This window comes from Onychomys torridus, chromosome 1, assembly GCF_903995425.1.
Source record: "Onychomys torridus chromosome 1, mOncTor1.1, whole genome shotgun sequence".
Taxonomy (NCBI): Eukaryota; Metazoa; Chordata; class Mammalia; order Rodentia; family Cricetidae; genus Onychomys; species Onychomys torridus.
The window spans coordinates 70,790,738-70,813,306 of record NC_050443.1 but is presented as its reverse complement, the minus strand read 5'-3'; the positions used below and the strand labels follow the sequence as shown (position 1 = coordinate 70,813,306).

General features: G+C 37.7%; 1 protein-coding gene across 1 annotated transcript in view; it reads right to left on the bottom strand.

The window, feature by feature from the left end:
- Dlg2 (discs large MAGUK scaffold protein 2) overlaps nt 1–9,019 on the bottom strand; it is a 901,904-nt gene extending 892,885 nt beyond the window's left edge. Inside the window, exon 1 of the mRNA XM_036186483.1 lies at nt 8,564–9,019. Coding sequence (XP_036042376.1) covers nt 8,564–8,641 — 78 coding nt within the window. The 5' untranslated portion in view covers nt 8,642–9,019. The remainder of the gene's footprint in view (nt 1–8,563) is intronic.
- Between the last annotated feature and the right edge of the window lie 13,550 nt (nt 9,020–22,569).

The window sequence follows — 22,569 nt, the reverse complement described above, 5'->3', positions numbered from 1 at the left end:
ATAAGCCCCCAAACAATGGGTACTAGTGACCATCAACTGAAACCTTTGAAACAGTAAGCCCAAGTGAGGTTTTCTTCATTTCAGTAGATTTTTTTTCCCAAGTATGCTCTCTCATACTGTGTTATAGTTACTGTTGTCAATTTTTCAGAATCTACAACCATGTGGGAAATGGGCCTGAATGCTCACCCACCTTGTGTGACACTATTCCTATCTGGGCTCCTGCATAATACAAGTAGGCAAAGGGAACTATGCAGCAGAGACCCTTCTCTCCCTTTGTTCCTGATCATGGTTGTGAGGTGACTATTTGCTTTAAGTTCATGCCACTCAGACTTCCTCACTATGAGGGACTGCACCCTTAATCTGTGAGGAGAAATAAACCCTTTTTATCCTTGAGTTGTTTTAATCAAGGTATTTTATCACAGCAACAAGAAAAGAAACAAAGACAGATGGGATGCTTGCCAACAGGGCTGCATAGTAACAAGTAGAAATGGGAAGGAAAAGCAAGATTTAATGAGTGCTTTTTAAAAGTGTATCAAGTTTTCTGGATGAATAGTGAACTTTCATTTTGCTCTGTGAGTTTGACAAGAAAATACACAGTCAAACAAACTGATTATCCAAAGGCAATTTCCCTCACTATCCATGCCCTATTTTCCCCATTACGATCTTGTTTTTAATAGCCTTCCCTTGTTTCTTCAAAAGATCACATGAAACTGATCTGTTGAGGTTGTGTGGGTTCCAGAACTTACTGACAATGGATTCCTAGCAGTTCTCAACTACCAACTACTTATCTTTAATGATGACACCCAAGTTTGGCACTGCTCTTTATTGAATGTCACCCTATATGGCCATTATGGCAGAAGGCTGTGCTACCAAAACGAAGTGTCATAGATGCAGTAAATTAAATGATAGGAATTAAGTTTGCACTGTTTTGAAGATCAGAATATCTGGTCAGAGTTCCAGCAATGTTGAGGCTTTTGTGACCCTCCATTCCTCATTTGGAATCTTTTCTGGCTTTATGATGAGCCACTGGGCAAGAATGAGAGTTAAGTACTGGAGGTCAGGGGTAGTAATATAATTCTCTTCTTCTTCTTCTTCTTCTTCTTCTTCTTCTTCTTCTTCTTCTTCTTCTTCTTCTTCTTGTTGAAGGTAACCAATCCTACTGATAGATGTGCTACAATTATAACATAATTTAACTGTAATTATTTCCAAAAAGACCTATTATTAATTGTTGTCACACTGGGAACTAGGACTTTGAAATGTGAATGTGTAGGGGATATAATTCAGTCTATAGCTAGTGGAATAAGAGTTTTCTCAATAACTAGAACTTACAGGTTTGAAATATAGAAGGAAAAACAGAACATTTCATGCCTACATATAAGCCTGTATCTTGAGACATGTGGAACAAAACTGTTGCAAATGGCTAAGTTTGACATATCATTGTTAGTAGTTGAAAAGGATTCTGATCTACTAGCTACTCTCCTTCCAATTCTGGGTGTGAGAAACAGAGAGAACTAATCTTTCAAACATGAGTTTGCCATCTGCCTCATATTCTCTATCTTCAAAGAAAAGAGGTAATAAGAAAGAAAAAAGTTCAGTGTTTCTCATCTTGCTCTTGCTTTGAAGATTGGTACAGTTTCATTATAGTCTTTAAAAGAATAGTCAAGGAAGTTCCAGGCCTTTTGCATACATTCATTGACATGTTTTTCCTAACACAAGAGTTTGTGCTAGGTGATAGGTATATAAGTACAAATGAGTCCAAAGTTTTCCTTTGAGTATTCTATTGTTTTATACAAAATACAAATCTAAGAGTGCTAAGTATAAAGAAACCTAGTTGCAGATGAAGAACTCAAACCAAGACAGATTAGCCAAGGAGCCATAGGTAGTAGGCTCCTACCTATCAATACCCAGGCATACCAACCCCTGGTTCATGCACAATTCACTCAGGAACTTCTAGATGCTAGATGTCCTGGATGAAAGGTATGAACATGACAAAATAATTCAAGATTTAGTGATTGGTTTCAGGAAATGAAAGCATGTTCCTCAAACAAAATTAGTGAGTGCAACAAGGCATTATTTAAAGTGAGAAGTCTTCTCTAGTAAACTTACACATGCAGTATATTATGGACAGGAAGTAGAATGTCCTTTATTTTTATATAGCATTATGGGTAGGCAATCTTACTGGATAAGGAGCTTCTTCCATCTTCATCACTTAATATGGTATCAAATTGCAGAGGAAGGGTTGGGGATTTAGCTTAGTGGTAGAGCGCTTGCCTACCAAGCGCAAGGCCCTGGGTTCGATCCTTAGCTCAAAAAAAAAAAAAAAAAATGCAGAGGAAGACCTCTCTAAAGCAAAAGGGGGGAAATGAATACTTTTGCAAACAAAGTGCTATAAACCAGACTCAAGTGAGTCCCTCTGGCAATCTGGTCTCTGAACAACCTGCAGTGAGAAGTCAGATGCCATTTAGAGACTACACAGCAGCCTGACTGTCCCAAGAAAGATGTGGAGAAGAGCATAAAGTCTATGTGATTATAGTCAGTAGTATCTGTGATTGAAAACTACCTCTACCCATTATAATCTGGTCTAGTCTATTAACACCTTACATATCAGTTTCTTTAGCTAATGATAAAACCAACTCAAGAAGTAGAAGTGAGAACTAAATGAAACAAAGGATTGTAAAGTATGCATCCTAGTGCTTGAGAAATGGAAGTGAGAACTAAATGAAACAAAGGATTGTAAAGTATGCATCCTAGTGCTTGAGTAAACCGCTCAAAGGGCATTAACCAATTATTAAGAGTTTCTCAGGGTGTGTGACCTGTTCTCTAGCCCTCTGGCAGGCTCTGCTCTCTTTCTTTTCTCCTGTCTTCCTTTCCTGATCTGATGAGAGCTATGCTTTGTGAACACTAGGGTGGGCAGCAGTTGAGGGCCTCAGAGCAGGTATAGCTGCTCTACTTCCCTGCAGGGCTTCACTCAGCATGCTCACCACATGTCAGCTTGGCTGACACTGGTGCTGAGTCACTGTTGCTCATGACTGGGGATCTGAGACTCAGAAGGCTCCTCGAAACAGACTTGAAAGAGGACAAATTTCCCTTTCTCTCTGCAGGTCAGACCACTCCTGTATCTACCATCAGACAAAAGTAGTCAAGGAAGACTGTCATACACAGAAGACTTACAGATTATCCACCTCAGGGCATACCATCTAATGCCTAAGATAAATTCAGGTAACACATTTAAAAATTACTTTCAAATGTATTTTTTTATAGGGAAAACAAAGTTGCCATCTAGGTAGTTGGATAAACACATCACATATACATGTAGGACATGCAATGCATATTTAATTTAGAGTATATGGGTCTGCACAGAATTGCCTACCTAAGTTCTATAGCATGAGGTCAGTAAATAGTAGCCATTGTTCCATTATGTTATGTGTACACACACACACACACACACACACACAGAGAGAGAGAGAGAGAGAGAGAGAGAGAGAGAGAGAGAGAGAGAGAGAGAGAGAATTACAGAGTTAGAGAGGTCTGGCAAGCTTTTTATGATTTCTTTTCTCTGATCTACATGTCTGTTATAATTTTGGCTTTTTATATATCACTTCTATAGCATTCATCTGCATTTTACTTCTTTATTTACCTTACTGAATACAGAAAAGGACCCACAGTGCCAAATGAGTTCTATCTGTACCAAATAAAAAATATGTATGATATGTTTTAGCATTAACTATTATACTTCCCTAAGCAAACTATCATTGTTACTGTCAAAGAAATAAAAGTAATTGGATAGAAAGTGCTATCTTTCAGCAGGTTCTTTATATGAACTTATTTCATCCTTAAATCAAATGTATTCATCCCTTCAGCATTGTGCCATACTCCATTGTAAAGGTGAGCCTTTTTCACATTTTAACAGTTCTGAAATGAAGATACATCTTATAGGTACTATTACATCACAGATCTATTCATTGTCCTTTTTGTCTCTGGGTAATAAATAATGATTCTTCTTACAAGTGGTGACAATTTAGAGTCTAAGAAATAGACTGTGAAAGACAGTCGTATTTGATCATTCTTTGAGGCACTACAATTCAGGTGAACAAGGCTGAAAAGACCCCTATTTCAAATAACCTAATGAGAATTACAGAAATCTGAAGATAATTACAACCAATGTTGTGGGGAGATCCATTCTGAGCTTGTGAGGCCATAAAGTTTCCTGAAAAAGATGATATACCTGCAGGATTTTGGAACTTATGAATGTTAGGGCTACAGTGTGGTCAACTAGCTATTTGACCAGGTCATGCTAAATCTTTGAATCTAACAGGAAGGATAGGACAATTGAGAATTTGCTTAGAGGTTAGGATTCTCCTTTTGGTATTCATAGAAGAGGAGCAGGGTATGATAGTAGAGAGGTGACAGTTCCATTTGACAGATAAGAACACTGAGGTTACATAAGCCAAATGTCTGTTTCAGGCTGGCTGCCAAAGAGCAAGACTAGCTGATTCTTTCTGCTAAGTGCCAATCCAAGCCCAATCCCTTTATATTTTGTTAGGATCACCAAGGTCATAATGCTTTCTTTTTGGCCATGCTGTGCTGCTGACAAGCTCATCACTGGGTTGTCCTTTACTTCATTTTCTGCTGAATTAATGGGCTGCATTTAGAAAAGAAGAATGGGGTTTCTAGTGTGTTAACTCTTGGGAAATTTCTCAAGGGTAAATATGGCCTAATGTCAGGAAAAGTGGGCTCGGACCCTGTTATAACACTAGTAGGTTATTTCACACTGCTCTGTTTATCCATGGTTACCATGGTTACTTTGTTTTGTTTTATTTTTCGAGACAGGGTTTCTCGGTGAAGCTTTGTGCCTTTCCTGGAACTCTCTTTGGAGACCAGGTTGGCCTTGAACTCACAGAGATCTGCCTGCTTCTGCCTCCTGAGTGCTGGGATTAAAGGCGTGTGCCATCACTGCCTGGCTCATGGTTACTTTTATTAGATGAAGAATGTTGATACTCTTCTCTCCTAAGTGCACATGCAGGCACTTTTTAATGTTTCCCCTCAAAGGAGTAAAAAAGCATAAAAATGAAAATAAAAAACAATTGAGGGAAGGTTGACAACTTTAAGTACTTCAATACTCTGGCATTTTTTGTGACCTGAAATTGCAGTTTCAATGTCTCTTAAATGTATCATCTAGTCTTTTAGAGTAAAGCAATCTGGAAATGGTCTAAATTAAGAGATTTAAGGTGAAATGTAACAACATGCATAAAAAAAAAAAACACCAACTTCTCAACTAATTACAAAGGATCTCAAACCAGAGAGGATAATTATTTGAATGGTGATGCTATGTTGTGACCAAGCTCTCTCAGTGCACATAACCACTTTTAGGATAATTTTGTTCACAGAATTTGCTGGTCTGAGCAATCATCCTTTCAATGAAAGAATATCAAAGAGACCTTTGCTTTTCATTTTCACAAGAAAATAGCAATGCGATTTAGCTAACATCTTTGACTCACTCTTAAAGGGAAGCACACTTACAATTAACTAAAATTTAAGTCCTTGTTGATGAAAGACATCTTTGGATTCTATAAGGAAGATCAGTGAGTACAAACATCAATGTTTAGGTTATTAAGATTTGACAATTCTGAGCTATTTATTGAGAATAATAGCTGCCAAGAAACACCTTGTTGCATTTGTCCAATGAGAGTACAAAGTGAAAAGCCATTAATGGAACAGGCAATTCTCTACTGAAGATGACATAGGCATCACTTTATCTGGTGTGGTAGGTGAGTTGCAAAAATCACAAACTATGATTTTGGAAACTTCATAACTTTGGGAGTTCTAATTCACAAGAGAAGGACAAAATAAAAAGCAATGCTTAATTTATTTAGTCAAGTCCATATTGGGGGAGCCTGGAAAACTATGAGAGTGGTAGACAGCATAAGAAATCCAAAGATATAGTTTTGAAATAGCTGAGAATAATTTGGGTTCAAATTCCATCAGTGAGAGTTACTACTATTCCTGTGAACTTGGGCAAGCCAATTTCTTTTCTAGAATCCTAGAAAACTAGCATATTATATAGGATATGAAGATGAAATTAAATCTTACATATAAAATAGCTCATTGATGGACAGTAAGCAGATAGAGGTTATTGATAAGATTACTATCATGGTAATTATTATGACAGATATTATACAATGCTGATGAACTGTACTAGCATTTTACTAAGGCCAAACAATAGACTAAACAACCAGAAATAAAGGCATACTGTGTGTTTATGATACCATTTAGGCTTTCGCATCCCTAAATAGCTCTTCAATTAATCCTAGCCTTAAGAAAAAGATTTTGCAGATGGAATACAAATGATAAAATAAGATGGAATGACTGTGGTTAGTGTAGATTGGCTTATTAGATGGGGGAGGGGGCAAACTTCAGAAAGAATAGTAAAATGATAACTACTTTCAAAATACAGATTTATCCTCTTAACTGCTGCAGCTTGTGGTACAATTTATCAACTCCCTTCTCATGATATACTATTGAATTCTTAGCTGAAAGTATTAATTCATAATCATTTGTTACCATTGTATACAATAAACCACTACCAATCACCGGGCATTGACTGAATGGCTACATTTTTCTAGGTAGCCTCTTTTTAAATTTATTCTAGGAACTCCAACATACAAACTCCATGAGACATCAGCACCTAGTGTTCAAATGAGCCCCTCCCAGCCTTGTTGGCTCACACAGGGCACTAGCATGAATCTGTTTTGTTTTGTTTTGTTTTGGTCTTTACCACTCTGACAGCAGAACTTTAGTTGATGCTGATTTCCTATTGTGAATACATCTTACACTCCAAGACAAAGAATGAAAATCCTTTAGCCTCACTCCCCATTTCTTCTTGCCTCTTCTGGGCATCATCCAGTCTTGAAATGCAGAGGACATTCAGAGGCCCCTTGCTACCTTTTTCACACATTAAAAAAGCTGAACCCAAGTCACTTTGTTAGATTAACAGCCTTTCAAGTCCTTCACACACAGCTGCTAGTCCCCACATTCAGGTCTGAACCTAAATTTAAAGGCACTGGGAGATTCAACTTTTCTTTGCATACTAATTTGCCAGAAGGCATTATCCCCCTGTACATTTCAGGGTTTTGTTATCCATCTAGCCTATAATTTTTTATGGAGAGAAACACTTTTTTTTCCTCAAAAAATATGCTCTAATAGAATTCTAAGTAGGCTTTTTTTTTTTTTTTTAACTTCCGGTAAGCCTCTTTCCTAAACAAAAAAACAAACAACAACAACAACAAAAAAAAAAAAAAAAAAAACTTGAGAAGCCCATAAGCAAGACCCCCACTCAAATGTACTGGAACATGGTAAGTTTGTGATTTATGAAATACAAAATGTGGAAGGGACCTATGTTACCCTGAACCTTCCTACCTACTCCTCCATCGAAAGGGTCAACAAAGAACAAGCTGGGTGTCATGTGACAGCTTTTGGATCCTGACACTGGTAAGGCTTTTTTCTTTTCACATTGCAATCATATTTTGGTTTATCTTAGGTTCTTGTGTTTTATCAACATCCCTCCTCTTGACAGAAAAAACAAAATGTTATAGCAATGGCATCTTTGCAGTTGAGAGGGAGAACAGTACCACAGACCCTGAGAACCATCCTGAATCAGTTTCAGGAATGTATGAAAGGGAGAAAGGATTTGGGCTAAAACTAACATCCTCAGAGTAATATAGACAATGTGGGTTTTCATGAAATTTTATTAGGTTTGGTGGAAGTTTCCCTAGAACCTACCAAATTGGATACCCATACCTAAAATATGACAGTTTTGGTCAGTGCCTCGAAAAGCATTGGAAAAATCAAAGATGCAAACCAATATCTTCTGTTATGTTCAGGTTTGTAATGTACCTTGGGACTTAAAAACTAAGGGGTCAATCTATACAGAGATTCTCTGGAAACTCATCCTGCAAAATACCAGAAACACAAAGCCTTTCTCTAAAGAGAGATCAGGAGCCCATTGAACATAGAATTCGTGTTCATCGTAAACACTTTTGTGATGAAGATTTTTGTTCAGTGGGAACAATATCAAGCACTTCTCTGAGGTCTAGTGAGTGTTTCTGTAAGTCTCCCAGGACACAGGCTAGATAGAACACATGTGCTAGAGAAAGATACGGGTATTTATAACGCTCCCACAGAACCAAAGATCACAGCAATAAATATAATGCAGTACAGCAACAAGTTTACTAGTGAGCTCCCCCAACAAGCACAGACTGCAGCTGCTCCCCGGCTTCCATCCTTTGCAATGCCAGAGAACACTTGACTCTGGAGACCCTCTCTATCAATCGCTGATTTCAGCAAACAGTTCAAATAGCCAGTGATCCTGCTCAACCCCGAATGTTCCCCTCCCTCCAGGTCTAGGCTCTAAGTTGCCCCTTCCTAAGTGGCATGGACCACATTCTGTGTGTGAGGCAGGTTCTCACAACCAGCGAATAAAGGCTGCGTCTGTTTTCAGACCAAGAGCCCAGAGCAGGCACTTGGCACATCCTTAAGACGATCTTCCTCCCCACTCATTCCATACCTTCTCTGATTTCGCCTTCCTGGCATTGTGCACGAACCTGCGACCCAGCTTCTTGGCATACCAGATCGAGGCAAACATAGCGATGCCAACGGAGATTCACAATGAAAGCCTCTGAACAATCAACTTCCCACGGAGGCTGAGCCGAGCAGAATCCGGCTGGAGCTGTCACTTGCGGGCTGTTGCTTTCTCCGATCCTCTCATGCTGGTTAGCCAGGCTGAGGGTGGGAGGAGGGAGGGGTTGGGGGAAAGGCAATCCTGTTTGGCCGGTCTGCAGGTATATTTACATCCTGCCTGCAGGAGGTCCGGGAGAGGCGAGGCAGCCTTCAGAGCCCGCTCACACACGTCCACTTGGCTAAGTGTCGGGCTGCGGTTCTTCAGCTCCAAACTCCATGTGTGTGAGAAAGAAGAGAAGCCGCAGCTGACTCCACAGAAGCAACACACCTCTGGCTCTCACTCCAACTGCACGCCTCGCTCGGCTGTTTGGCTACCCTCCGTCTTGACAATACGTGCTGGCGGCAGTGGCCACCTAGAGACATTCACACAGTCTCCCAGGTGTACCAGACAATGCCAGACTGGCTGGGCACCGGGGAGAAGCAGAGCACTATGGCTCTGGCCATGGAGGAACGAACAGGTGTCACTGGAGCACAAATCCCAACCAGGTTATCAAAGATGACTTCCGAGATAACTAGGAAAAGCATCCTTTGCTTCCCCATTTTCAACCCATCTGGTCTAAGGGAAGTTGCATCTTTGTCCACAGCTTGCAATAGAGGAAGTTTACTTCTTAGGAGACTGGCCCAGGACAAAGAGCAAAGTTCTTAGATCGACATATCATTCCAAATTCCTCAGCGAAGGTCCTTAGTTCCCAAGTCATTGGTTTTACGTATTTTTTAGTATGGGAACTGGAGTATGGAAAGGAACTTAATGATACCTTGAAACTAGCCTCCCTCCTTCAGCGTTTCTTGCATTAACAGCCTGTTTTAAAGGGACAGCTGCCTATCACCTGGGGAAAGGCAGACTAATGGCAGCTCTTAAACCATGTTTCTTTGAAGAAATCTCACATTTGGTTCTTACAGAAGGGGTTTCCAACTTCAATTATCTTATTAGAGTTTTAACTATCACGCCAGGCACTTTTAGGGTAAAGTCAATTTTAAGAGACAGTGTTTCCCCCAGTGAAAGATAATGCTTAGCCCATTGCCAGTTGTACTAAAGGATAACACACAGACACATAAACTATCAAGCCATTCCGAGCTGACCTGGCAGAGAGGCACTATAAGTACATATGAATCAAAAATGGTCGGCACAACTGCAAACACTTGGAAGAGAATTCCCTTCTCTCAACAAAGAAACTGTCAGCAGTAAGTGTGTATGAGGTGGCTGGGGTCTGTCCCTCACAAGGGTTGCAATTGCTGTCAATTGAGAAAATATATTGTTAAAGTGTTAGATACCTTTGAAGCAACAGGAGGAGGAACTAGGCAGTATAGGTTGTCATTAGCAACCCAGGGGACTATGTGCCTAAAACATGCTCTGCAGAGTTATTGAAGAAATGAATACATGATCCTGTTTGTGAACTTTGATTTTGTTTCTATTTGTTCTTTCTGGCTCATCTATACATTAAGTAAACTGGGTAGATGGTTCTTAGGGCTGTGTTCTGTGCTGTGAATCTAATTGTGGGTCTTTATATATGAGAGCTTAATGAAACTCTATTGCTGTGGTAAAAATGATTCAGTATTCTAAAAAGCCAACTATGGGCCTCTCAGGGTAGCTTGGCTCCTTCAGCCTTCTTTAGCATGCCTAGCTGCTACCCAGGGTTTGGTTTTGCCAATAGCTATTTCTTTTGCTCTATGTTCTCACTTCATGCAAGCAATGTTTTCCTTTCATTTCTTTTGGACATTCCTAGGCAACCCTTCTGTAAAGTTCTCCACATTACACCCTGTACTCCTTGGAAGAAAAGTACCACAGAAAGTCACCAAATAAACGCCTGATAGCACCTGCTTGGGTCTCAAAGAGCTTCTCCACAGGACCACAGCTTACCCAGGGTGCCTGTGATACAAAAAGGATTCCTTAATCATTTCTGCACATAAGTTTGTTCAAGGCATGTTGTAGTTAAAATAGTATTTAGTAAGATAACAAAGCACAGGATATTAAAGGCTAGGAGGAGAATATCCACCTTAAATTAATGAGTAAAATATTCTTTTGTAACATTTTAAGATGGAATCAGTTAATGGAGAGTCAGAGAAGCAACTACATTTCAAGCTACTGATAGATGTCATAAAGTGAAATGAGGAATGTTCATTTATTCTGAGGGGACTAACAGATTGCACCATCATTTTTGCATTATTCTTAGAGATTTTAATTTTCTTAAATCATGGAAACAGGAGCAGGACAAGATCTTTAGTATCAGTCCATTTTATTTACTGATTTTGCTGTTACGCTGCCTCTAGTAACCTTCTCCACACATCAGAACTGAGGTTTGTATTCACTTTTCCAGAGTGGAATCCTTCAGAAAACAAACGCTGCCTGCCACCAAAGATTTAGTTCAAAAACTAACAGTAATTAGTGTTTGCTAAATAGACAGTTGGAGATACAAAATGCAAATATAGGGGAAGGCACTAGCTGTCAATGTGCATGCTTGCATTATACAATGTAGATGATAAAAATTTATTTTTATGTGTGTCTATGACAGAGTAGGAAAAAAATAGGAAGACTGGAAGTCAGTAAGACACTGTAAGTTTTCACTTTCCGAATGGATATAATGTCAATTGAATACAGTCACTGCCATATTTATATAAGCATCTTCCATGGGCTGTCCAGGAGCAAATACATCTCATACAAGCAGGATGGCAGCTGCCTATAGTTAATCCTAATTGTCTCTAACCATTGCTCTGCTGATTGAGATAAATAAGTTGCAGCACTCTTGCATTAGGAAGACAGATAGTTCTGACACTTTCCATCTGCATTCGATTACCACCTGGACAGACCCTTGTCTTCGAAATTTCATCTTTAATAACTATCACATGGCAGAAGCCTACCAATAGAGCTGAGTTTGAGATGCAACATTAATTTTTTAAGTGGTGTTCAGTACATACCTGAACGTGTACACACACACACACACACACACACACACACACACACACACACACACTTGTGTGATTCATCTGAATGCCCAAGGTCAATGAAATGCTTAAGTCAAATGATTAGGTATTCTACAACTACAATTTTCTGCCTGGCATATTAGTTACATTTAAAAATGTTATCTAGACATCAAATAATTATTTTAAAAGCAGAATGAGAAACTATTCCTTATAAATTAGTATCTACTTAGATTCACTGTTAAACCTAAGAAAATACATCTTAACATGCAAGGGAGTGAATGAAAAAGTGAAACTTCTATACATCTTTTGGATGGGTGTTATGCACATTTAATATGAGTATATATATGATAGCTTATGGCTAGCATTTGACTTTAGCCAATTAGTAAACAGGAAGTACACAATCTACATGCTTTTGGAAGCAAAAGACAATAAACATATTGACCTTCAACTCACACAATGACAAGATCTTGATGTAAGTTTCTTCCACATAGAGTAGAGGGAAGAGGAGGAAACAATCATATTTGGATCTATACACCTTTTCCCCTTTATTTAAAGAAAAGGGTTTTGTTTGTTTGTTTGTTTGTTTTTCATTTTACATATCAATCCCAGGCCCCCTCCCTCCCCTTCTCCTGTCCCTCCACCTACTCCCATCCCACCCCCACTTACTCCTCAGAGAGGGTAAAGCCTCCCTTGGATAGTCAACAACATCTGGCATACTAAGTTGAGGTAGGACCAAGCTCCTCCTTGCTGGGTCATGGCTGAGCAAGGCATCCCACCCAAGAGAATGTGTTCCAAAAAGCCATTTCATGTACCCGGGATAAGTCCTGATCCCACTGCCAGGGACTCCCCAAACAGATCTAACCACATTACTGTCACCCACATTCAGAGGCCCTAGTTAGGTCCCATATATGTTCACCAGCTGACAGGCTAGAGTCCATGAGCTCCTACTAGCTTGGGTCAGCTGTCTCTGTGGTTTTCCCCATCATGATCTTGGCATCACTTACTCTTATGATCTCTCTTCCCTCTTTTCAACTGAAGTCTAGGAGCTCAGCCCAGTGCTTGGTTGTGGGTCACTGCATCTGCTTCCATCTGTTCCTGGATGTAGGATTTTTCTAGATACTTCAAAATACAGCTGGTGATTACAGACTATGCCCATCGTTTATTTTACCTCACTAACAAGTGCTCTCTTATTTTCATTATTACTTTATGAGTCATATATTTTAGATGACAGTCTAACCAGGTATGATTCATAACATGCTGTCTATTTATAGCCTTGCTGTAGTGTGCTGTGTATGTACGGATGTGTAGTGTGGGTATCCAACCCAGGGCCTTATGGATTCTAGGTAAGGGCTCAACCACTGAGTCTTATGCTCAGTCCTTGATGTATACCTGTATTTACTGGTGAGACTTAGAACCTTTACATGTCTACTGGCTATTTGAACTTCCTTCTGCTCACAGTCTTTGCTCACTTTAAAATACAACTACATTCCTATTGGTTTATGGAAGTATTTAGTATTCTGGTCATTAGTCCTTTGTGTATATCAGCCTTTAAGTATATTTGCTCTCATCCTCTAATTTACTTCATGATTTATCATTCAGAGCCTTCATACATATTTAAATGTACAGAAATACATTTATATTTTCTTTATGTTTGTATATTTTTGTATTTAAAGAAAAATCCTTTTCCAAATTTGAAAATATATTATTTTCTATTTTCTTCTAGATAACATAAACTTGTGCTTTTCAAAAGTATTTTCATGATTATTTTTCAATTTATCAAAAAATAAACCTCTATGTTTCCTCTATATGCACAGCCAGTTTTATTTATTTACTTGGTATTTAAGAATCTATTCCTTTCCTCACTATCATGTCATTACCCAAAGTCATGTGTCTGTATAATTTGTGTGTCTGTAATTAGGTTCTGGGCCCTTTTATAATGACCTTTTTTGTTTATACCACTATCACATTGACTATATCTATTAGTAAATACTAAAACATGTTGAGCTCAATAGCTCATTCGCTGTGCAGCTGAGCACTCCTTTAGGAGGCCAACCTCCTGTGTCTTGACACTGCAGCCTCATCTGCTATGAGATCAGTCATCTATGCTCTCACTGTCTCCAGCAAGAAACTTTTACTGTAAACTTTTCTCACAATCCCTCTGACAAGCTGTTGATTCCCCTTTATTTTATCATTTCTATCCTTCTATCTGGATTAAATTTTTTTTATAGATGTTCATATTTTAATAGGCTTTCTAAGCAAATTTCTTTGACAATTAAACATACAGTCTTTTAGTATTTTCCTATACCATCTATATTTACCTTATACTTGAATAGTAGTATAGGTAGTGATTGCCACACTTATCATCAGTTTTCCTTAGAATTCTGAACTTACTATGCTACAATGTCCTATGGCATTAATTTTTATGATGAAAAACTGTCAGTCTAATTACCATTTTGCAAGAAATATCCTTTTATAATCCATACAATGCTATTATTCTTTTAAAAATCTGATTTAAACTCAAGATTGTTCTTTAATCAGATTTTTTTGTAGGTGTATGTGTGTGTTGGTAAGCAGTGAAGTATATGCATTCCCATGTGTATGTGTGGGCTAAGTGTGTGCAGGTATGTATGCACATGGAGGTCAGAGTTTGGCAGTGGGTATCATCCTTAATCATTCTTCACCTTATTCATTGAAACAAGGTGCCTCACTTGAACATAAGCCACTCATTTGGCTAGTCTAGGTAGCTAGTTTGTTCCAGAGAAGTCCCTGTCTCCATGTCACTCCTGAGTACAGGGATTACAGACTTACCACTAGGTTTGTTCTGCATTTATGTAGGAACTAGGGATAAAAACTCAGATCATCAGGACTTCATACTTGTACAAGTGTCTTACCTCCTTGAGCCATTTACTGAGACCTTGACTAAGTTTTAAAAAGTCTCAGTTGTTGCTCTTTTTAAATATCTTCTGTCTCATTTTTATTATTCACTTTATCCAAAATTCATATTTTCCCATTCTGTCCAATGCTTCCTATAACTCCCATTTTTCTTCTACATTATATCCAGCATTACTACTTTGGTTACATATGCTGCCCAATTTTAGTTTCTATTTTGTACTTTTCTATTTGCCTTGCATTAATCACTTGTATTGGGCTTTTTAAAAAAGTGGTATTTCAGAGTTGATTTTTGTTGCTGAGTTTTTGTTTTAATTGGTGTTTGGTTGGTCATACTATGTACCCCAGTATGGATTTGAACTTGCTGTATAGTTGGGCTGGCCTTTAATTCATAAACCTCCTCTCTCCACTTCTTTAGCACTGGAATAGTAAGGACACCACCAAGCCCAATAATGGTGTTTATTCTTAAGGAATTAGTATATGTATTTATCTTAGACACTCCATTTCTCTTTTAAACATTTTATTGTTTATAATTTTTTATTCTGCCCTCTATTGGGATTGTATTTAAAACACAATGTGTTATCCTTTTGTTTCCTAATTGCCTTGGGAGTCTGGTCCTATCATTCCCATCCTTTTAGGTCATTTCTGCACACCCACACAGAACTCTACTTAAGATGGTCTTCCTTCTTGAAGTTTGTCAAGATGTTCAGTTGTGAGATCGTTGGGTTGGGAGAACTGTGCCTGATAGTTACCCTGAGATTTCACTAGTCCACAAGTAGTTTCCTGTGAACTTTTCATGCGACAGCTGCTATTTATTTATTTATTTATTTATTTATTTATTTATTTATTTGTTTGTTTGTTTGTTTGCTTGGTTACTTACTTATTTTCTTGAAACACATAACAGACGCTTAACTTTCTTGGTGTATTCTGGGGCTGGTGAATGAAAACTTTTAGAATCATTTTCACTCAAGAGAATCTTTTCTGTTTTCTGAAGTTTAATTCAGAGTCCTCTATCTCAGTCTTTAAGCAAACCTAAGGTCAAGTTTCTGGCTTGCAAGGGCATCAGAAGCCATCATTCTTATCTTAGGGCCCTTTAGTGACCCCATGTACTCCAGCGATACCACAGTTAACTTAGGAGCTCACAGTTAAGACACGCACTATGCATAAACACGAATAAGTCATGGAAGCATGACTCTAACACAACCCCTAAACCATTATGAACTTAACCTACACACAAAGCTTTAATGTTCAGTAAGTGTGCATGGTTTGCTTATAATAAAGTATTGTAAAATTTATTGTAATATAAGCTATTTTATACCATATATTCTAAGTCATCCAAAGTCATCATTATAAATATAATTGATCACTTAAATTGATCTGTGAGTTACTGCCAACATATCATACTTGTTCTTCATACCTTCAGAAGTTTACGTAGTTCTTTGCACATAGTAGGAACTCCATAGTGTTTTGAATAACAGAATAGCAATGTCATGAATGATTGAGCAAGTGAATGAATGAAACATTATAATTAGATGATACTCTTGACAGAGTAAATTAAGGCACTCTACAGACACAAATATCCAGCATTCATTATTATCTTTCACTCAAATTTCAGAATGATCTTCATGGCATATGAATGGTCACTGGACAGGCACAAAGTGCTTTGAAAAGAACAGTTTATAAAGGTATCAGCACTTGTTGAGATGTAGCCTGCAAACTCACTATTTGTATTTTAATTTCTTATCTTCCATAAGAACTGGGATACTCCAAAAAATAAATAATAAGCACAAGCTATTCATAAATAAATAAATAAATGCTTTCATTTTCTTAAAAAAAAAACCTACTAACAAAAACATACAACTCATTTAATTTTCTATTCTGCCACCTACATAAGACAGAAACAACAGCTGTTGAAATCATCAGCGCAAATGTCAAACATAGACACTGTTGCTGAAAATATACTGGATATTAATCGCACACTCTCCAGTATCAATAATATACAAAGTTTGTAAGAAATGTATAATCACTTCATAGTGGCATATCTTTGAAGGCTGATGAGAAGCAGAGGCGAGGAGATCATTAGGTGTCCTCACATGAAATGAGGGGATCTTTCCCGAAAGACATATTAATATCTTGAGATAAGTTCAGGACATTCATACCTCTTATTTTATTGGGTATTACCCTATTGGGATATATTTATATACTACCCTTGTTAGAGTTTACTTAGTTTTAAAATTTTCATTTGACTTGCTTTCTTATTACTTATATTTTAATATATATATATATATATATATATATATATATATATATATATTATGCATATGTACACACATATATAAATTGTCCACTGTCCCATGCAATATAATGGCATTTACAATACAGGCATATATTATAACTCAAGAATCTTCCCACTTTACTTTCATCCTCTTCCTGCCTCACTAATTCTCCTTGTTCCTTTAGGTGGTTTGGATTCTACTTTTTATCACACACACACACACACACACACAATCTTAAGACTATAAATAAAATCGAGGACCCCCAAATGAACTGAAAACATACAATAGTAGTCCTGAATCTGGCTTAATGCTTGATATTTAAATGAATTATTTTAAAAGGTAACTTGGTACCATTCAGAAAAGAAAATAGTATAAAATCATTAATAATATGAAAAAAACAAAACAAAATAAAAGTCCATTGAAAAAGATAATTGGTTATATACTTCAGCTATAATTTCTTTAACAATGTTGATTGAAGTTGAAATGTTTATTTATTGTTAAAGTCAGCATGAAAAATAGGTTTTATCATGTTGTTTATATATAGAAAAGAAAGTTTTAGTGTAGCATATATATTTATGTACTTATACTTTGCTCTTATTTATCTCCTCTCTTTTTCTGATTGCCTTATTTCATCTCAGCTAGTCCACTGGTCTACTTTGGTGTTATGTGGATCCCATTACCCTCTCTTTGTCACTTTCCATCCCTTTAGATCTCCTCCTTCTTTCCTGCCTTACAAAATACAAAGAATATAGGTAAAATTTAAATCCATATTATGAATGAGTTAATAGTCTTTCACAGACCAGCTTGTTTTCTTCACACAATGATCTTTTGTTCCAGCCATTTTCTTTCAAAATTTATGATTTCATTTTTCTTTAGAGCTGGATAAAATTGCATTGTGCGTATGTCACATTTTCTTTATCCATTCTTACATTGATGGACATTTATAGTATACTTTAAACAGGGAAGTGTGAGTAAATCTCTGAATTTTGGTGACTTATGAGAAATGTTAGCCTTTAGGAAATATTCTCATCTCATTTGATCCTCAGAAGAAACTCTTGAGTCTGAGAATATCTTACTTTGGCAGGTGGAGAAAACGAAATCCTACAGAAATGAAGTAGCTTATCCAAGTTATGAGGAAAAGGTGAAAAGATTGGAAAACATGAGAGACTTTTTTGAGCACTAGGAGAATATTAGGCAGAGAGGTTATATATGCATTCTGTAATTAGCCCATGCTAGTAAGTGTTATTGTGAGGAATGCAGCAGAGGTAGATGTTAGGGAGAATAGGTGGTGGAGAGGATGGGGGGTGCTTTTGAGGATGACAGTGGTAGAAATAAAGTCAAGCAATAGCAAATGAAATGTTCTATATTGATCTTCTTGATGGGCTACAGATTACTGACTCACTAAATAGAGAACATGCTTTTGCATATTTACTGCGCTTGACATAATCATTTAGTATATGTATTTTTCTTGTGGACCATGCTAGGAAAGTTGAGACCATGGCTCTCTTTCTATCATCTTATTCTTCATTCCCAATGAGTGTCTTATAGATGGTAAGTTTCCTAATGAGAAGTATTTAGTCCATCAGTGAAAGGGGGAATGAAAATAACAAATCTGCAGAAATCTTATAGGTAATCTTTAGATTGAGAAGCAGGAACCAAAAACCAAGAGGACTTAGAGAAACTTGTAAGTAAAAACAGGAATTTACTTTGCAGTGCCCCATTGGAAGACATTGCTGGATGGTCAGAGGTCTCAGCCTCCCCATGACCTGGCAGCTTATCTCAATAGCTTGGCAACATGGGCCTCCCTCCCTCCAGCAGAGCTTCCTGCTCTCTACCTTCCCTTTATCTGGAGAATGTCTCTAGGCCTGGAGGAGTGACCTTATCTAAAAGCTGTCTCTAAACCAGATGGCTGATTCATCTTTAACTTGACCCTTGGCACAGATCACTGCTGAGAAGACTTTTGCTAGGGACTCTGCCATAGGACCCTACTGCCACATACTAAGCCTTGTGATAGGAGTGTGTCACTTAATGCAAATTAAGGTTTATCCCCAGGCTCCCCAACCCCATATATTCCTTATACTCTGGAATTAATACAAGCTGATTCACTGAAATGTCTCCTGGAGGGCTGTCTCCCTTTGTGCTCATGGGCTGCCAAAGCATTCTGTTGACCCATTTGCCTCTTTCCCCTCTCATCCTGGTGGCTAAGAGGCCCAGGAAGAAAGAGGACCCATACATGCCCCATTCTTTCATTGCAGTTTCTTCTCCTATCTCTTCAAACATTGTGTTATTTTTCAGATTTTATTTATAACTTTTATCAACACATTTTAGAGATTTGATTCTTTTCCCGGTTGTATCTGATGAGCATTCCCCATGAACAATAATTTCTAAAAGGAGGTTTTTAAATTTCTTGTGTTAATTTTCTTATAACCAGGTGTTTGTGGTATTTTCTCCCCCCACCCACCCCGCACCGCCCCGGTATTTTCTTTTTTATGCTTTTTGAAATGTGAATATGTTGCTGCAAGTTATTTGATATATATTCTTTATATTGTTCCAGGAAACTTTACCTGTGTCCTGAAAGGTTTCCTCATTCATATGATAAATGAAAGGACCGTGATATTTTAACACACACACACACACACACACACACACACACACACGCACTTGCATTGTAGTGAAGGAATGAATCAGTGAGAAAGATACATAACAATGTATACTGAAATGCAATTCATAAGGAAGTACCTGTTCCAAAAGACTCAAATTGTGCAATTAACATTTATTCATACTTTAGGAAGACATGATATACTCTAAAGACAAAAAAAATTAAAGGTAAAAACGGTATTATATATGGTTAATTTTTGATACATTAATAAAATATCATCAGTATTATCCATCTGTGAATACTGTGAGCTACAAGAACAACTGACTTGACAAGGTATGTCCAGTGGGAATCAGTGACATTAATGTCATAGGAGTAACCAACTACTTTCTGAGTAGATTTAAGGTTTGTTCCACAAGACAGAACTTCTTTCTGGCACAGTTGTTGGAATAAAAAACCTGTGGCTATACAAGTCATAGTTCCCAGCAGAGAATCTACTGCCAGTGGGACATAGCATTAAACAGATTCCTAATGACTTCCCATTACATCCACAGATTTGTACATATCCCAAATTTCATGAGAGAAGCTTGTTTATTCAGATGATTGCAATTAACACAGAAACCCAAAGTGTGGTGAATAAGTGACAGCACAGTGCTCAGTCCTAAATGGGACATCTAGATCGGGGATCATTGCAGAAGAGAGGGCAAAAAGACTGTAAGAGTGAAGGTAGTGGGTGGCTATAATGAACAAATGTCTTCCGGGTATACTAGGGCAATTCATATATGAACTCACAATGCTAATGGTTGTCAGAGAATGGACAAAACCATTGAAGCTCAAGCCTGAAAAATTCCCAGCATGGAGAGGGGAAGGTGAGAATGAAGACCCACCTCCAGCTGAGGAGCTATTGGTAATTGATGGCTACTGGGAGGTGGAGAATCAGTTTTTCATTGAGGGCATAACATCTGGTATGTATAATGTGCTCCAGAAGATAAGCACAAACACAAGAGTATGTAGACAACACCAATTTTGCTCAGTGAGTTTTAAAAGAAAATGAATGAGGACATAAACTTAGGTGGGTATGGATGAACAGGGAGGATGGGGTGGATCTGAGATGTGGATGGAGGATGTAGATGAACATGGTCAAAATGCAAGGTATGAGATTTTGAAAAAAATAATAAAATATTTAAAAGTAAAATATTCCCAATTCAATTTTTTAAAAGGTAAAACCCTTCTGCTACAAGTGGCATGGGAAGTAATAGAGCTAATATGATATTGCTGGTGTTTTTGTGGCCCAATTCACACTACTTTGAAAATTATGATAGTAGGCAGTCAAGGCTCAGAGCAGCAAAACCATTGAAACTATTACTCTCACAAGTTCAAAGGGAACAGCAAGTTGGACAAAACTAGTTCCATCTATATTTTAAAAATGGATGCAACAGAAGTGCTCATGTACTGGATATAGTAGAGAGACACACACAGGATACATGATTCAAAACTGTTTTGCCTGAGAAGCACAAAGGTTACTCTCACCACTGGTTGCAGAGTAGACAGAAAATGCAGTAGGGTTTTTAGGGGGGAAAAAGAAGTTAATATCCAGACACAGTGTCTAACAGGTATCTTCTAGGCATCTAAGAAGAGGCTTTGAGTCAGCTGGTAGCTATATATGTCGAGACTTTTAAAGAAGTTATTGGCATATAAGTGGAATTTAGTATCTCCATCACTGGCAGTAATAGAGAGGCAGCTCAAAGATAAAGTCCACAAACAACTTGACACTTACAATTATGTATTTAATATATAGTTTCCACATTTCTTTAGATTACCAATTCAGAGAAAGCATTGTGTTAAAGTCTAGGAAAGGTAGAAGCCTATACAATTGGACTGGCAGTGGTGAAATTTCCCACTCTTCAAGCTGAGGAGGAATGTAGAAGGCTAAAAGATGAGAAGCATATTATGGGACTGATATTTTTAGGGAGAAGTAGTGCTCAAAATACACATTGGAGTCCATGTACATATAGACATCAGAGGCTTGTATTTTGGGTGCTAAGTATCATGTGGCTAAAATGCTTATTAAAATTAATAATAATTTTAATGAGTCAAGTGATTAATGTTTACCTCATTCAATATTCAAATAATTACATAATGTACCTAATTTTGACATCATTCTACACAGTAGAATCAGAAATTAATTTTACTATAAGTCATTGACTAAGAGTGACCCAGACTGAAGGCAAGATGTACCCTGATTCAGGATTCTGGCTCTCCTCAGAATAAGACAATGCTATCAAATGATATGTTTATTTCTCCTGTAGCAAGTGCACAGTCCCTGTAAATGTGCTAACTGTGTCTGGATTGAAAACTTGCTGCCATTCTCTGTGATTTTTTTTTCTTGTTGTGTTCTTTGGTTCTGGTAAAGTCTTTGTAAAATTTGTTTCTCACAGAAGTTGGAAAGAATCCAAGAAAGATTCCATTCATGGTTAACGAAGTCATACAGAGGCAGTGATACCCAAGGTTGTCCCCACAGAAAAGAGAATTCAGCAGAACTGCATTAAGGTACCTCTATCTGGTAATTCACAAACAAAGCCCCATAGAAGTACTACTTAAATAGATACTTCATTGATGTGTAGTAAGAACTGCAGAGCTGAAACTCCAGAGACTGTGTTAAGACACAAAGGCAGGAGATGGGAGAAAGTCATATAATTGGGGGCACTGTCGTAGAGAGGATGGTTGCCCACTCAGAGGAAATAAATGTAATTTTACAGTCAACTTGACTCAGGGAAGTTTCTAGCCTGTGAGAGAAAGAAGCTACACATACAGAATAGAATGGAGGCTTTGACAATATAAAGCAGGGCAAGCATTTTGGAATTATCTGTTGTTTCCCTAAAAGTTAAACATTTCACACAGTATGACATAGCAACTCTGTTCTTGGCATTTGCCTAAGAAAAATGAAAGACTATGTTCCCTCAAAGACTGCACACACGTTTCACAAATGCTTTACTTGCAATAGTCCCAAAATGGAAAAACTCAATCTTCTGGAACACATGAATAACCAAAGTGTATGATATCTGTAGTATAAAATACTATTAAGTGAGAAAAAGGAATCAGCAACAGCACAGATTTATTTTCAAAGATAATGAGGTTGAGTGAATAAATCAG